The following is a 17,983-nucleotide window of genomic DNA, read 5'->3' as shown; positions in this document are numbered from 1 at the left end:
GTAAGTACAACAGAAAATAAAGTGGAGAAAGAGTTCACAAAGGTGATTATGAAGAAAAATGATGGTGGTGTACCTCTGTGGGTCTGACCTCTGCTGCCCTAATTAGTCTGTCTGCCTTGGATAGCTCTTTATCAGGGAGGTTAAATCCAGAACCCAGGCAAGTGGAACCCAATCCTGTGGACCCCTTGGTGAGTTCCCCTATGTCCTCAATTAGCACATAGTTCCTGGCATGGTGGTGGTCGATGTCAGCGTAGAAAGAATCCGCAGAGATGCTTGACATGGGACTAGAGGCCATGCTCCTCTCTTCGAGCCCTAGCCTCAAGTCCAAGCTGCCATACTTGCCTCCGAGATGAGCCACACCAAAGCCGCTTTCTGAGGAGGTCGGCACAATGATTAGAGGCTGGTTACGTATGACCTCATAGTTAGTGGCGATTTTGGGCTCTAAATCGGACAGGTTGGTTTGACGCTGCTTTCCTTGTAAGAGCAGAGCATGCTGGTAGCTGCTTGTCTGATCCTGACCACGGGAGAGGGATAGGGTTGAGACATGTTGGTACGGAGAAACCTGTTGATGGTAAACGGACTGAGGTTCAAACAGATTATGTTGGGTAAAATGGCTAGTGGTTTGAGTCTGTGGAACATACTGGCCGTAATGAGAGTAGGGACTTGTGAGTGTGTTATACTGGGAATCAGCTTCTGTCTGTGGGGGTATGAACTGATCAAACTCTGATTGCGGCGCTGTGCGTGGCCTATCCAGACAGTCACTATGGTCATCTCTAATGTTGCTAACCTCACTGTCTGACATGTAATCTCTTTCTTCTGCCACCCCCTGGAGATAGGCCCTCTCCCTCTTCTCTCGCTCTTTCAGCAGGACCTCCTTTCGCCGATTGATACCCATCTCCAGGTACCTGCAATGATAAGGTATCATCATTCATCATCTTATATTTAATTCAGGAAAATTGCTTTGAAACTTTGAAAGTACCAAATGTCATGGGTTTTCACACAAATACCTTATACTATGTGCGAGTTTGGAGTGATCTCACAGACTGATGTCAAGGTTGCCTTTTAGCCCATAAACTAGCAAGGTAAGTGTGGGCATCATGCAGATGGATTAGGGAGGATGATTGCAAAAGAGGGATGAGAGCAATGGTATTAATCAAAATTATGGATGAAAACCATAATCTTCTAATGGACTGTGTCACAGGCTATGCAAAAGCAAACGTTCGCTGTTTAATCTACAGCATCTCACCGTAGTTTTGCATCAATTTCCTTTTCCTCTTCGTCCAGTTCAGCCTGTTTCTTGCGTAGTTTTGAAGATTCCCTCTCTACCATATCAAGCTCTTTGTCAATGTCCTGCAGGATCTTGGCCCGGGCCATTGTAGTACTACGAGCAAGCCGACGGCGGGCAGAGTTGGTGCTGTAGCCTGAGCGTCCCATCAGTGGGTCATCCTCAGGAGGTGGGTTTGGGAGTGTCCGTTTGACCTTCTTACCTGTGCTCGAGGGGGAGTCTCGCCCCTAGAACACGTAGAAAAATAATTAATTGACCAATATATGAATCGGGATTGCTTAATGTATTATTCAAATTAACTTTATAACTTACTGAATATGCATCCTCATAGTAGGCACCCATCCTGTCTTCTGTGGCAGGATTCAGAGATTTAGGATCAGAGAAGGACTTCTGACAAGGCTTCAACCGAGGGCATGAGGAAAATCTGCTTGGGTCAGCAGTCAGCATTCTCTGTCCTCCAACTGATGTGTCATGCAATATAGGGGGCACTGACGTATAGAAACCTCTCGACCTCGCCGTGGCATCAGTTGTGAGGTGTGAGCTGTAACCCACCTCAATGGGTGTATGCCTTCTGTCTGAATCTGTCTGACAGCTCAGACTGCCTCCTCTTTGAGAGCTTTCAGGAGCTGAGATGTGTTTGATTATTTCCACCTTGGTGTCCATCTGGACTTTAGGTCTTTTGATAGATCCAGAGTGGTCAGTTTGAACAGATATCTCAGCAACTGTCTGGATAGCAATGCTGGACACCTTTGAACTATGTTTTCCTTCACTGCTGTGTTTTCGGGAGCGTCGTCGGGCCTTTGCAGGAGCATCCCATTCGTCTTGGTCCTCATCATCACTCTGAGCTGAGCTATCAATATTTCTTTTGTTCTTCTTTCGTCTTCCAGCATGCGGTTTTTCGGCTGAGTCTTCATCGTCTGTTTGTACTCCACTGTCAATTATTTTTTTTCCTGTGTCCTGATCGTCTTGAAGCTGTTTCGCTATATTATGCTGGTCCTCACTTTCCTCTAAATGTTTTCCAACAGTCGGGCCTGAAGACTCATCTTTGACAGGCCAGTATTGTCCACTGTCACCTACTCCTGCATACTTGGCCTCAAGGAGGTTTGCTGTGGTAGCTCTGCTAACATAGTGCTCATCTAACTGGCGCTGGAGTTGAAGCTGGAGTTGCTGGATTTGCTGCAATTGCTCTTTCTGCTGGGCATATGTCTCCTGCTGGGCTACCATATGAGCATGGTGCGCTTCTTCTTGCTGCATGAGAAGCTGTTGTTTCAGAGCCTGGAGCTCTTCAAGCTCTTGTTGCACCATAAACTGCTCCTGTTCGTGATAGCGCTGGATCTCCTGTCTCTCCCACTCTAACTCCTCAGCTAGACAGAGCTGTTTAAGTTTCTCTAGCTCTAGAAACTCCCTCTCCATCTGGTACTGAGCCATTTTAGTGCTGTCTAAGCCAGGGAATATTGGAGAAGAGGCTAATGCATCTAGAGAAGCTGCGAGTGCTTCCAATGTGGCATCTGAGTACATTTCTGGGAAGCCTGTTATGATGTCAGCCAACGCTGTGGGGAGAAGCTCTTTTGGTAGCCCTTGGTCATAGGGGACAATTTGACCTTGGTCTGTGGTTGGGATGAAGCCAAACTGTTGGCGCAAATACTGATTCTGGATTGTTTGTGTGGGCACCAAGGTGGTGCTAAAGATGGAGCCAGGTTGTGTGGTAACTGCATATGTTGATGGAACTGGGGCTGAGACAGAGGAGTAAACTATTCCATCTGAAGTTTTAAGAGCACTACAGACACCCAACGCAGTGAGTGAGTCCTGAGAAGATGAAGAGGGAATCACCCCAGCAAAATCTGCAGTAGCTTTGATAGTGTAGTCTAGAGCTTTACCTGCCATAACAAATCAGGGAGAGAGTTTTTACTATTTGAAATAAACACCATTTTGTAAATTGTCATTTTGTCTACGAATTAAAGGCCAATTAATCTGGATTTGAAACATGTTCATGCACATGCATATTTGAAGTCATTTGGCTAACAAGATGCAAAGCCAAAATATTGCGGGAGCACACGCAGGCAAACACATGCATCTGTATGAAGAAAAGAGGAAAAAAATCACACACAGTTAATGAAACAATACACTTAAAAGAAGAGCAACAGGATGCAAACATAAAAAGTGACTATGAATATTGATCCGATTTGTCATGCAAAAGAAATGTCACGATACTCACCAGTAGAAAGTTTGGAGGCAGTGAGGTCTATAGCTCCATCTGTACATCCATTGAGGTAGTCATCGTCTTTGTTGGGATTATAAGGAAAGAGTCCTACCTCTTTGAGGCTGACATCAGATATTAATGCTTTTTCACCATTCATGCCTGTGCTATCATACTGTCTCGCACCACCATACTGATGGTTGGCATCTCTGTGGTCCAAATGGTTGTCAGGTTGAGTTGTGACAGGCGGTTGTGTTCTGCAACTTCCAGTAAAAGGTAATTTGTATATGACATCACAGCATACACTTCTTCTACCAGCTGTGAGGTCAACTGGTGTCCCATCATCCTCAACAATAGAAGTTATTACTTCGGGACTTGTTCCGGATAAAGTTACCATAGATCTCACAGGTCTGTAGTTGGACAGATCCATGGCACCTGTGGCCTCCAAAGATAGAACACTGTTGATATCTGTTGATGCAGGAGTAACTGATTGTTTGCCTCCTCTGATGAGTGATCCATATGAGAGATTAATTGGTATGTCTTGAGCTGTGGATGGTATAGCAGTGACGGCAGGTTGGGCATTCACTGGTCTGTATACAATTTGTGCGACTGGTTCGCATGGTTTGTATGTGGTGAGCGGCAGAGGCGAGGATGTCACAGGCCCCTGCAAGTCTAGCGGTTTCTCTGCTGGAGACTTGCTGTATGAAGCAATGGTGGCTGTGCATGTGACAATTGTGATGCTATCAGTTACTACAGCCAGTGTTGTTGCAGGGACAACCTCAATACTAAGATTTACTATTTCTGGCTGCACTGCTGTGATTTGACGCACAGAATCTTTGGATGACTGTCGATATAACTCAGATGGAGTCAAATCCATACCTTGCTCAGTCATCTTCACACCAACCTTCATGGTGCGTAGATCCATAACATCCCCATGATGGATTAGCTTTTCATTTTGCTTAAATTGGTATTTTCTGTCATCTGTTATGGTGGCAGCTATGCTGGTTGGAGTATGCTGTGGAAGCCTTTCATGGACAACAGACACTGTTGTTCTCTGGACCTCTGTGGTGACAACTTGAGTGACTAAGTTCGGCTGGATTTCAGCAGGCTGGCCTGTCGTTGAAACTGAAGAAGAGTACTTGTGACTCAAACTAGAGACAACCTTCTCGGGTCCACGAATCTCTTGGCTCTCAATGGACTCTTGCTGAATTTTAGTGATGGTGATCGGAGCAACAGCTCCACCAGGTAGGATGTCCTGTACGGCAGGTATTGAGGTTCTCTTTGTGTATGCCTCTGTGGTTATTATCTCAAGTGGGTGCTCATAGTCAGATGAATATGTAAATTGCTGTGGGGGTTCAACTGGAGGAAATGAATCTGTTCTGTTATGCACACAACCAGGAATATCTTTTTCAGCTGGCATGCTTATTACTAAGGGCTGCTGCATTGTTAGAGACTGTCTTTTTGTGTCAGCAAAAGCCCCAGTGTTGACAACCTGGGGAGACATTTCATAATCTGTAGGAAAGGTAATCATTTCACTTATGCTGTATGGTGGCTTTCCTGTGGATGATATCGATGTCCTTCTTTTACTTGAAGTTTGTTCAGTTGTAATTTCATGGGGGATTGAAACCACCATCTGAGATTGTATCATAGATGACAATGGTGCTTGTCTCACAACAGCCTCCATTGATGCAATATGCATAGGGTCAGGTGTTAATGCAATGACCTCAAGTGGAGGTGTTGAACATGGCATGACTGACATTTGAAGTGTGGCATAGACTTCAGGCGTGTAAGAACCAGGAGGCTCCTCTGTCTGGGAGATTACATGTGACTCATTTGCTGGATTAGGTATTGCAGGAGCTAGTGCAACCTCTTGATGCATCAGAGGTAAAGTTGGTATATCTGGTATTGTAATGACATAATCCTTTTGTGGTTCTATCACAGATGGATGAGGGATTCTCGAACCGGCTGCAGAATAGGGATGAGTTGCTGCAGGAAGATGTTGAGTCATTGCCATTGGTGACCTCGGTGCTGTCTCTGTGATAATGGTTTCACTAGCCATTTCAGGTCGTGGTTGTGCGTTTCCTATTTCAATTTCATGCTGTGGACGAAGAGCGTTGCCGTATACTCTGCACATATTTTCTTGGGCAGTTAGTACATCGGAAGTTAATCTGGGTTCTAACACTATTGAAACATGTTGTGTCACAGGCTGTTGGATTGGCAGTGTTTGTCGTTGAGCCACGGGAACTTCAGCATCAGCTAAAATCTCTTGCGAAAGTGCTTTGCCTATTGAGACTATCTTTGGATGTTGAGTGACATAGGAGTCAGATTGTGATGTTGCAAGGGCTTTACTCTGTGCAGTTATTGCTGAAGCCCCAATGATGTTTTCTTGCATTGTTGTTGATGACAAGGGCTGATAAACGGCTTGCTGTTGCTGCATTACCACAGGTGTATATGGCTTCATTATTGGGTCTGCTACACTACTGGCCTCAATTGGTATTTCTTGATCAACGTATGTCACAAAGTAATCCCTTTGAGACTGCATTTTAGAGACCACAGTATTATTGGGTGCCATTTCTTCTAATGGAACAGTTGAAGCTATGGATATTGGGGGTGGATGCCTTATGGCAGGTACAGATGCTCTCCTTACAGTGGCCGGGGATGAAAATGTTTCACTGGGTGTTTTCTGCTCTGAAGGCGTTGTTCGAACCCCTGGCCCTTTTGTAGCTGGTATAGATCCTCGTCTTATTGGTGCCTGCACTGTTATCACTTCTGTTGGAGAGCCAGGCTCAGATGGCAGAGTTATTACGACATATGTTTTCAAACATTTGGCATGTCTGGGAGATAATGGCGACTTAGGAGATGTTGCCCCTGACTTACTCTCCACAGGTCGAGTCAAGCTAAGTGACAGGGCATTTGGAGGTGCTTTGGTCCTAGGTAGCGTTGCAGCTTTTGTTGCAACAACAAGAGGTGGTTTGACACGTTCTCCTGGCTTGTGGCTGAAAACGAGTCCAGCTGGAATTATTACAGGCTTAGGTGGTATTGGTGGAGGAGCCTTGGAGGAAGGACTAGTGCCAGCTATTGTAACAGAAACCTGGAATCCTGCTGCTGAACCAGGAACTTGTGGCTTTGGATAAATAGTGGGCTTTGGTAGGGAAGGGGGTGGTGGAAGCTTCTCGGCTAAAGGTATTTCACCCATTTCTAAAACATTAGTTCCCACAAAAGGTTTAGATGGGAGTGGTGGAACAGCTGAAACCACGGTAAATGGTAATGTTGAAAATGTGGTTGTACTCTCAACCACATGATGTGGGACTGTTTGACTAATAGGTACCTCAGATGCAGAAGAAGATTGTGTGCTGTCTTGAGGAGTTTGGCAAATCCGAGACATGTTTTCCACACTTGGCACTATGATGACCACATGCCCTGCTCTTGTTGGGGTCACTATTTGAGCTACAGCCACATCATCTGGTTTCATATCTTCCATTCGTGGCTGTATATCTACAACTACAGACTGCATTGGCTGGGCTGCAACAGTTTCTCCTGCAGTGATCGTGGAAGTCACAAGAGTGGAGACCTGCTGAGTACCCCTGATCGGTAACCTCACTCCACATCGCTCAGGTAGTGAAACTGATGTTGACCGAGGTGGAGGGAGCGGTGGGACTTTCTTTTTGACAATCGTAGTTGAAGGGATGGATACAGGGAACATTGATGTGGCAGTTGGTTGGACTGAGTGTACAACATTAGGTTGTGGCGGGGCTGTGATTGTTGTGATTGGTTGTGACGTAGATGTTTGCATTGAGAATGGAGATGTAGTTGAAACTAGGTCTGGCATCTGGACAATTACTGGCTCATGGTCTGTTACAGGAGTGACAGTGGAAGTAGCTGGAAGAGCAGGAGATGGAACAGAACCTTGAATAATGCTTGGAGCTGGTGACTCAGTAAATTGAGCCCTCGGCTTGGCTGTGACAGTGACATCTTCTGGTCTTGAAGCTGAGGCCTGTAGCTCCTGTAGCACCTCAGTGGGCATTTGAGAGGGAGATGAAACCAGGTATGGCATTTCAACTATAACTGGAGGAGGAGTCTCCCCCGAGGCTGAGATTGAAGGTACAGGAACAGATGACTTAGCTTGGACCAGTTCGGCTGAATCAACTTTTGATGGATCAGACATCACATCTGGAATTGCAACTATAACTGCAGAGCATTCTCTAGAAGATACTTCACCTTTAGTGGAAATAAGTGGTGAAGACTCACGTGGGGTTTGAGTTAAGAAATAACTTGTAGGTGTAGACAGAGGAGTTGAGTCTGATGATTGAGGTGTTTGAGCTTGGTAGGAGGATGAAGAAGTGGCATTAGATTCCATGCTGGAATCAGGTGAGGCCGGTGAAGTTGGTGGTGACTGTGGCGATACAGGGGAAGGTATAGTGGTCAGTTCTGGGGCCAATATTGGAGTTGGAATAGGTTTTGCTTCTGGGATTTCACAGACCACGGATGTCGGTTCCATCTCAGCTTTCTCAAACAAAGGTGGGCTTATAGATTGATCATCTTTATTTTCAGAATCATCACTTGGGGTAATGTCCGATGAAATGCCAACACCATACTCATCTGGTAGACTGTCATCCTCTTCCTCCCCTGATGAACACTGTGTAATTTTGAGATCAGGTATGGGGAAAAGTGCCTTTCTAAGTGCAGGATCAAGAGGTATCATTGGTCGAACAAAACCTATAGAGCCAGATGTCATGCTCGGAACAACGGTCACCTCAGTTCGTTTTGGAGGTTCACTGGGGCGTGGTGGTGCTGGCCGTTTTTTCTTCTTGACTGGAGCTTCATCAGAAGCTCTGTCACTTTCAGGCGTCATGCTTTCTCCAGTGTGTGATACGGCTTCCGTGGGTATGATTATAACACAGGTCTCTGGTTCTGGAGGACAGATGGATGAGCCAGATTCCAATGCTGTCTGGGCCTGCTTAAACTCTTGTTCGATCATCATCAATTCCCTCTTTTTTTCCATCATCTCTTCATAAACCTCCTCTGGAGACCTGAGTTTCTTCAAATATTGAGAACTGACTTCCTGTTTTGCTTCAATGTCTTGAAAGCCTGTCATCATTATCTCAGGTTCCTCAACCAAGGATTCATAAAGATAGTCTTCAATCGACATGCCACCATAAAGTGGCTCCACACCTGGAGGACTATCACCTGGGATAGCTTTGGCCTTCTGGAGAATGTCTTCATATGCTTCTTCTGCACTCTTTAATGATTTTAAAATGGTTTCCTTCTCTTCAAATGTCTCAGATGGAGTGTATGGTATCACTGTTGGAGACGGTTTGCCTCCTCTCTGTACAGCCTGTCTTGCTTCTGGCTCTGATTCAATGCTGGCCAAGTACTCAGAACCAGATGTTTTACCAATGTCATCCCTTGCCGCGACTGGTCTAAGATCCTCTGCAGAGGAAGCACCTTGATTTGGTGACAAACGGCCATGCACGTTAAGTTGGCTCTTTTCTTTGCGAGATTTCTCTTCCTCCGAGGAGTCTTCGATGGTGGGGAGTTGCTGGGTCGCATGCCTGTGTTTACCCTTGCGGTACTGTTTGTCCCCGCTAATCCTCCTGTGACTCGTACTGCTATCACTGTCCTCCTCCAGCGATGATGCAGACGTAGGTGACGACCCTGGAGTGAAGCTAGAGGCATGCACGCTAGATGAGCCCTTTGACAGAGATTCAGTAAAGCTCTCTACCTCTTCATCAGTGCTTTGTCTATGTCTGATGACCGGAATAGCTTTCTTTAAAGTTGCGGTGGGAATTGTATCATTTTTAGTTGCATTGCTCGTCATTAGAGGGGATTTGGTCCATATTAGTGAGCCTTCATTATCTGCGCTACCTTTGCTTGAGAGTGATTTGCGTTTCATGGAGGCATTATCAAGCACGGCTCTCTTGACAACTTCTTCATTGGACAATTTCCTTTCTTTGTCATCCTCTGAGAGAGACATTTCCTCTTTGCCTCCCATACCAAGGGTCTGACTGCGGATGAAGTCTTCATCTTCTACAGATGAGTCAGCACTTTCCGTTTTGATCTCTTCACTGAAAGATGACACACTGGTCACCTTCAGCCTCCTCCTCTGAACCTCAGGGGAAGGGGAAGGTGTGAAATCACTGCCGCTGCTCTCTTCCATTGCTGGGAAACTAAGTCGCCTTTTCTCACTTCCAACAGCCTTCTTAACCAGTAAGATTTTCTCTTCCTCTGTGTCATTTTTAGTCACACTGCACCCCCCCTGCTCCATATTTAGTTCCTCTGATAAGGGTAAAATATGAGGTTGAGAGTCTTCTTCAGCTTTAGAGGATGTCTTGGGAAATGCCTTGGGCACAACTTGGTTCTCAAATTCAGCTTGAGATTTTTCAAATTTTAAAGACTCTATGGCTGCATCTCCCACCTAAAATAGAAGAACAAAAAAGAAACACTTAAATAAAATCATTTGTGATTATTTTTGGCAATGGTAAACACAGTCATACATGCAAAAACAAACTATTCTTACTTTCATGGACAAATCCTTTGTAGATTCTAATTGTGGCTTTGGAAAGAGGGTGACATTAGTGTTCATTTCAGTTGGCATTTCAACAACTTTATGGCTTTCAGTTGGTGTCAACTGTGGAACTTCTGATGGTTCTTGAGCCTGTTCATGAACGTGGCTTTGATCATTTGGTATTTTGACAGCAATCTGCTCTGAAGAGACCAACCTTGTTTCATCTGTTATTTCTGATTTTGATATTTGAGGAATTTCTTTCCCACTTGCCTCTGCTTTCTGAAATTCTTCTTTTCTCTCAACTGTTGGACTTTTGGAAATATCTGTGCTTGGCAATGTAGGCCCAGAGACCACCTTTGGTTGAACAGGTTCTACTGCAGGTTCAACTAAATCCTTGGTTTCCTCTTCAACAGGTGTAACCTTCACTGCTTTGGGTACAAGTAAAGGCTCATGTTCCAACTTTGTCGAATTTACCAACACTGGGGATACCTCTTTTGTTGTTGGAACCATCTTGGTGGAGGTCGTCATGATAGGTGTTTTTTTAATAACATCTGCGGAATCCGCCTTCGCAGAGGCTGGCTTGGGCTCTATGTTTTTGGTAACAAGTATGGCTTGGGTCTCTTGTGGTGCCGATATAGGTGAAGGTTGAGAGATTTTCCCTGAGTCTCCCAGTTGTCCCAACAAAGCCTTCTGCGTGTGGCAGTTGAGACACAACCACTGTTTCTGGAATAAAACATAAACACAGCATATTACACCATCACTAAAATGCCTCATGAGCTACTTGTGTCACTTATACATACTGTATGTGAGAGAACATCCTTCAGTGCTCACAAAGGTTGGAAAGTTATCTCATAACAATCAAATCAACAATCAAATGGGCTTCACTGTGAGCTGAAATATCTAACATTAATTCAAGGATATATACACTATTGGACTATATTGACACGAAAGCTTTGATTCGTGATTGCCCGCTGCTACTGCCAAAGAGGGTGGCAAGTTTGCTATTGATTTTCTGGCAGACTTTCCTTTGGCACAATTGGATATGCTTGGCTTTCCGCATCCCAGACAGAGCACAACTCTATAACTCCTGCCCGCCGTGTACACACACGCACATGCACACACACAGTGTTGGCCTATTGATCTCTAATAGACAGAGAGTGCTTTGCAAAAAAAAGAAAAAAGAAAATGCCAGTTTCTTTAATACAGATACTATTGAGGGGAAGGAAATATATGATTACAACAATTAACATTGAAAACATTAAAAACAATACAATGTCAGGCATATAAACCCAAAGAATAGAAGTTAAAAATGATTTAGCTAATTAAAATATGCACCATTGCAGATGATAAAAGCAATGTAAACATAGAGACCTTTGCAAAATTTTCCCAACAACAGTCAGAAAGTCTCAATGGAATAACTTGTTTATTTAAAAAAAACAATAATAAAAACTAATAACAGCAACTTTAACTTCCTACTCACCACAGTGGTTGGGTGGAGGACTACAGTGGCCGCAACTGAGACAAACGCATCTCAATGAGCTCAAGACAGCCTTTAACATTCCATCCACGTTGTACATGCATCACTTTAGTTTTACTTTATTCAACAATGCAGTCAAAAATAGCTAAAGGTTGACAGCCAATGCGATTCATATAAGGTTTATAGCTAGTGCTAATCCAAGTGGTCCAGACCAATCCTAGACAGGCAAGTTAAAAATACACTTTCCAATAAAGGAGTCTCCTCGAACTCAAACACAATTAATCTGTGCCTAAAGGCGAGCATGGACATTGCCACCGGGATATAACAGCAAGTGGTATTTCCTCTTCTGGCTCATATAATGAGCACACATTGAATACAGAACCATTTTTGTCCAAAGGTAAATGAAAACCTTCAGCTGAGTTTAATCTTTCCATCGTCCTCACAGACATAAGCGTGACACACGTGTGCCCTACTTATCAAGACAGCAGTCACTTTGCAGGCTATTTGTTGGCATGGGCTGAAGCAATCAAAAGGATCAAATGGAGAGGTGCGCTCCCGGCACTCACATCTTTCAAGCCTTTCAATCCTCTGACCTACGACCAAAGCCAAGCTCTTTCCTGGTATAAAATAAGTGACTTCACATTTTTAGGTGTATTCAGGCAGTTTTGAGAAGGGGTACAAAACATCTCGATGTTACACAGATCATCCATACAACCACACTCTGTCTGAGGCTTTCCCTTCTCTGGTGACTGCTATATGACAATTACATAATTATGGAATCCAATTTTAGGGTTGGTCACTGTTTACAATATCCGGAATATGTATCTTGGAGGACAATAACCGCACAAACAAATGTGTGAGCAACGTGGGGGGAAGCCAGAGTACAGAAGTACATCCACACCGTCGCTGAGTGGAAATCTGTCCCACGTTCCCCTCACACAACTCAGACGTGTGTACCATTACACCATCAGTGACGAGAGAAGAGCATGCAAACTCAAAAACACAAATTTGATTGTGATGCAAACCAGTTCATCATGCTGCCCTAATGTTTTGGGATTCTTATTATTTGACTGTTCCTGAATTATTTCCCAAGTACATCAAAGGGTGATCAATGTGTTTCCTAGCATTCATTTTTCTCAGAAAAACATTACAGCTGAACATGAAAGATTGAATATGGAAAGCACAGCAAGTAGCAATTTGCAGTCTGTGGAATGAGTGTGCTCACAAAATTGGCACATGCCCACCCAGGTAGAATAAAAAAGAAATTGAAGAATTACGTGCTACCACTGATCCAAGCAATAGAGCAGATGGCTCGAGAGGAAATCTCTCCTGCTCGAACGTAATGTCGTCTTTGACGTAATCTGCCTCATGTCTGCTTTATTGGCATATCACATGACTTTGCCAACTCAAATATGTCACGGGGTTTGGCAACTACGCCCGCGCTGTAGTCTCTGCTCCCATCTCGCTAATGCTCTTGCACAACCACCTTAATAGAGTTTATGTGTTTCCTGGTGTCTGCTGAAGACATGAACGATGTTTCTGTATGTAATGGCAGCACCTGAATGGTCTGGACTTCTTACACACAATGGCGGAAACTACCCGTTGTCACTCAAAAATGCAAACAGACAATGCAAAATATTATGTATTTTTGTCCAGTTCCCAGGTGTCCGAAAAACAAGTCAGCAACTTTTTTTTTCATCAAACTATCCCAGGGGAAAAAAAAAACACATACAGAGCACTTTACAGCCTATTTTTATAGCCTGAAATTAGACTAATTTGAGCAGGTTGGGTGGGCGGTGCATAATGCATGTGGCTGCTGCTTGCAAGGAATACAAATAAAAGACAGTGACTGACTATAATGTTTACAGAAGTAGTTAGGGGTTACTAAATGTTCAATCAGGTCATAATGTTGCATGCTTAGAAGTCAGAGAGGTCCTTGAAGTTATTGCACTTACCTCTCCTGTCTGAGGCATGGGGTTAAATCCACAGAGGTTACACACAAGGATCTTGCATTCAGTACAAATGTTGGAATTGGGAGGGTCCTTGGAGGCCACGTTGAGTTCAACCTTACAGAGCGGACAGGTAGATATGTCCGCTTTGTGAATATCTTCTTTGAGGCCTCCTGCTAGTTCTGTGGCTTCGAATGGCTTCGTCTCTACTTTAGATTGAGCTGTTGAGGCAGGTTTGGCTTGTTGAGACGCTTGTGGTTTTGGTGCAGCCTTTGCAGGGGGCATCTTCAGAGAGACTGTGGGAGTAGTTTTAGTCTCATCTTGAACAGCAGATGTAATCAATGTGGATGCTGAGCTAAAAATAGAGGAGCCAAAACCGAACATTTTGCCAGTAACACTCTCAGCAGACTTAACAGCAGGAGCAGGTTGCATTTTAGGGGTACCAAATCCAAAGAACCCTGTAGACTCCTTTGCAGACACAGCTGTTTGTGGTGTGGATTTGACAGGAGCAGTTGGGGATTTAGAAGGCTGTTGAGGTGATTTTCCATCTGCCGGTTTTGCTGCAATGGACTTTACCTCTGATTTTGGAGTTTGGGAAACATCCCCAGAGTCCCTCCTTGTAGACACAGCCGTTGGTGTGGAACTGACAGGAAGATTTGGGGATTTTGAAGGCTTTTGAGATGTTTTGTCTTTTGCTTGTTTTGCAGCAACTTCCTTGGCTTCTGGGTTTGGGGTTATAGAATCATCTTCCTCTTGTGGTTTTCCGGACAGTTGTGATTGCTTCGCCAAATCCTGAGCCCTTCCTTGGTGACTTCCTGAAGGCTCTTTTGGCTTTGGCATTGTACCTTGTTGCAATGAATCAGTATTTTTTGGTGTTAGTTCGTGGGGAGCCTTATTCTCCATTTGATTGCCCTCTTTTATTATTAACAATTTCTCTGGCTGGACAACTGTATCTTTTTGTTCTGATGTTGGGGGAGCAATCTTGACTGGTGAGAGCTGTGGTTTCATTGCAGAAGAGCTTGTGGGCTCAGCGTCTACAAGTGCTCTCTCCATCTGACAATTCAGACAAAGCCATTCTTGTGCCTTTAAAAAAAGAAAAACATTAAGAGTTTGGTAACACGAGCTAGCAATGATATTTCAGGATAAACAATGTTTACAGCATGCAACGCATCCCAGCTGACTTGAGGGAAAGAGGTGGACTCTATCCGGGATTGTTTGTCAGTTAATCACAGGCAACCATTCACACTCACATGCACTCCTATACCACACCAGCATTAGTGACCACTGCTGGTGAGCTATTGAAATGTGTGTTTATATAAATCAGATTTACCTCTGATACGTTGGGCATTGGATTAAACCCACACTGATTGCAGACAGTCATTTTGCATTCTGTACAGGTGTTGAACTTGGGAGCTCCTTTGCCATCCATCTTAAGGTGTACCTTACACAGTGGGCAGGTGGACTCAGCTGCTTTTGGGGCTCGTTGAGTGTCTACAGGTGCCTTGGTGCCTGGAGTTTTAGCAGCTTTATCTGGTATATCTGATGGAGTTGTTTTAACCTGTGGTTTTTCCACCTTTTCTCCCTCTGCTTTCTGGGGAGTTTGTGCTTTGGTGCCTTTTGAAGGAACCGTTTTAGGAGAGGCAGGTGGTGTCGTCTTAGGCGAGGCATGCATGGAGGTCTTGCGTGTTGGTGGTGTCGTTTTTGTTTCATCTTGAATTGCTGAGTTTATCAAACTGGATGCTGAATTCAAGAAGGATGACCCAAAGCCAAACATCTTGCCACTCACAGTTTCAGCAGGTTTGGGTGTCGTAGGTTGCATTTTAGGGCCACCAAAACCAAAGAAGCCCCCAGATTCCTGTTTTGCAGGTTGAGATGTTGGTGCAGATCTGGCTGGAGATTTCACAGCATTTGCAGGTTGTTGGTGTGCTATTTTAGGTGCCTCGAGTGCTGTTGGGGCAGCAACCTTGACAGTCGTGGTCTCAGTTTCTGGAGACTCTTTCTGGGCTAATCCAGGTTGTAATTGAGGGGTGTCTTCACGAAAACCAGATGCAACATCGGTCTTCTTGATTGCAGAAGGAACACTTTTTTCAGATAATGAAGCAGTTGAGTGTGTTGACTTCTTCGTGGGTTCAGCAGGGGATTCACTTTCTTTGGTTGTGACAACACCGACAAACTCATTGTTGGACAGAATGGCTTTAGGTGTCGTAGTATCCTCCTTAGAAGATGGTATTGCCAATTCTTTCTCCACTGGGGTTGGTGGCATTTCTTTGCTCGGTGATGGTTGAGATTTTATAAGTGGTAGCCCAAGAGGCTCAGAAGCCCCAAGCGCCCTCTGCATCTGACAGTTGAGACACAACCATTCTTTTCCCTGACAACATAAAATAGATATAATTATTGGCATTTTAAACAACAAATGTGATCCATTTGATGCATAAGATATAACTTACTTCTGCTTTATTTGGCATAGGACTAAATCCACATTTGTTGCAGACTGTGGTTTTACATCCAGTGCATGTGTTGTAATTGGGTAAATCCTTGGAGTCCACATTAAGTTCAACCTTACAAAGAGGACAATAAGGTTGTGTTGCCTTCGGAACAGCTTGGGTGTTTTCTACTTTTGAAGGTTCTTGTGGACCTTGGTTTTCTTTCTTGGCTTGAGTTTGAGGTTGTTCTGATATGTTATCTTCAGATGACTTCATGGATGTTTTGAGCGGTGAGACAGCAGGGCTTGGTTTGACTGGTAAAATCTGAGTTGCTGACACAATATCTGAGCTTTGTGCAGGGGCAGACATTTTACGAGAACTTGGCGGTGTCGTGCGGGGTTCCTCTCGAACGGCAGAGGTTATTAAAGAGGACGCTGAACTGAAGAGTGTTGAACCAAATCCCATCATCCTCCCAGTCACTGCGTCGGCTGTTTTTGAGACACCTTCCTGAGATTTTTGGGCATTAATTCCTTTTCCGGGAGTTGATTGGACTGTTGAGGGAGCCGATTTAGTAAGTAAGTTTTCAACAAGGTTAGGCTCCTTGTTTGGGAGTTTGACAAGGTCTTTATTATCAGCAATTGTGACTACTCGATCCACCAACTGTGCTGCCCTTCCCTGCACTTGCTTATCTGATGTCTCAGTTGTTGCAAGGGCGCTCAATATAGGATGATCGTATTTCTGCCTCAGCGAGAACTCAACATCTGTCCTGAGAGGAGGAGCTTGATCAGTCAGTGGTATATCACCAAGTAAACCTTCAATTGGCTTCTCTTGAGCTGAAGATACCAATTGGATTTGGACCTCCTTTGTAGGTGGCAGAACAGGTTTAACATCTTTCGTTGGAACTGAGACAGTGCCTGCGCTTTCTTCTTTCTCTGGTAATGTTATTGGTATTGGTTTTACCTTCTGGTTTTTGTCCGGCACATCTGCTTTCTGTGTTAATATTGTATCTTTAATTCGATTTGCGGTTGCAGCAGCTGGTGTCTCTTTCTTGGGTGATGGCAGAGGTTTCATTAATGGAGGCTCCACTGTGTCTGCATCTGAGAGAGCTCTTTGCATTTGGCATGTCAGACACAACCACTGTTTTTTCTATAACACAAGCAAGAAATTCACAAATAATAAGTGTCCTTTTACTTGCTATTCGAAAACCTCATTTATGGATCTGAATGTGTAGTATATGTATGTGACTGCAATACTTACATGCAATCTTTACTCACCTCTGATACATTTGGCATAGGGTTAAATCCACACTGCTTACAAACAGTAATCTTGCAATTGGTGCAGGTGTCATAGTTTGGTAGATCTTGGGACCCGGCGTGGAGTTCAACTTTACAAAGCGGACACGTGGACTGGGCAACTTTTTGAGATGTATCCTCTTTGGTTTGTTCAGATGAAATTGTTTTCGTCATCTGAGTTTGGTCCCGCTTCAACTTTTCTTCCTTCTTTTGGACAGAAGGAGTTTGACTCTGTTTCATGGGGGACATCTTGGGTGAAACTGGTGGAGTCGAGTTGATCAAACTGGAGGCACTACTGAAAATAGAAGATCCCAAGCCAAACATTTTTCCGGTCACAGACTCTGCAGGCTTGGAAGTGTCTGGTTGGATTTTACTGCCACCAAAACCCAAAAATCCTCCAGACTCTGCAGCATTGCTCTCTTTACGCTCAGCTTGACGGTTTTGGCCTGGTGATGTTCCGACACGTGGTATGTTTTGAGGGTCCTGTGGAGTCATTTTAACAGAAGGTGCATTGTTGTCTTTGAGATCATCTGGCTTGTTAGTAGCCGAAGAATGTGAAGTTAGATTTGCTGTCCCAGCTGCTGGTTGTTTTTGAGGTGAGACTGGTGTCAGTCTTACTTTCTTTTCGGGTTCAGCTGTGCTTCTGACATCTTTTGCGAGTACTTGAGACTTGTTAGTTACAGCTTCTGAGGGGTTGCTAACACCTAGAGCACGCTGCATTTGGCAGGTGAGACACAGCCACTCTTCAACCTAAAAAAAAGTAAGGTTACTCCAATTACTTATGTAAGTTCAATTCCAACATTTTACAAGCTAAGTAGAAGTACAAGTCAAGTCATGGGTAAGCTTGATTAAAGG

General features: G+C 44.3%; 1 protein-coding gene across 8 annotated transcripts in view; it reads right to left on the bottom strand.

Moving 5' to 3' along the window:
* Positions 1-17,983, bottom strand: part of pclob (piccolo presynaptic cytomatrix protein b) — a 62,709-nt gene that overhangs the window by 24,953 nt on the left and 19,773 nt on the right. For 7 of the 8 annotated variants that reach the window (XM_052060190.1, XM_052060188.1, XM_052060189.1 and 4 more), the window contains 9 exons: positions 17,111-17,878; positions 15,861-16,982; positions 14,744-15,781; positions 13,420-14,496; positions 10,000-10,710; positions 3,501-9,897; positions 1,598-3,162; positions 1,247-1,512; positions 74-905 (listed from right to left, as the gene is read on the bottom strand). In XM_052060190.1, the coding sequence (XP_051916150.1) occupies positions 74-905; positions 1,247-1,512; positions 1,598-3,162; positions 3,501-9,897; positions 10,000-10,710; positions 13,420-14,496; positions 14,744-15,781; positions 15,861-16,982; positions 17,111-17,878 (13,776 nt within the window). Of the gene's footprint in view, positions 1-73; positions 906-1,246; positions 1,513-1,597; positions 3,163-3,500; positions 9,898-9,999; positions 10,711-13,419; positions 14,497-14,743; positions 15,782-15,860; positions 16,983-17,110; positions 17,879-17,983 lie in introns of those variants that run through there. The other variant, XM_052060194.1, reaches the window with a different exon arrangement.

Source organism: Hippocampus zosterae, chromosome 3 (assembly GCF_025434085.1).
Source record: "Hippocampus zosterae strain Florida chromosome 3, ASM2543408v3, whole genome shotgun sequence".
Lineage (NCBI taxonomy): Eukaryota > Metazoa > Chordata > Actinopteri > Syngnathiformes > Syngnathidae > Hippocampus > Hippocampus zosterae.
Note: the sequence above shows the minus strand (reverse complement) of the source record. Positions and strands in the feature narration are given on the sequence as shown.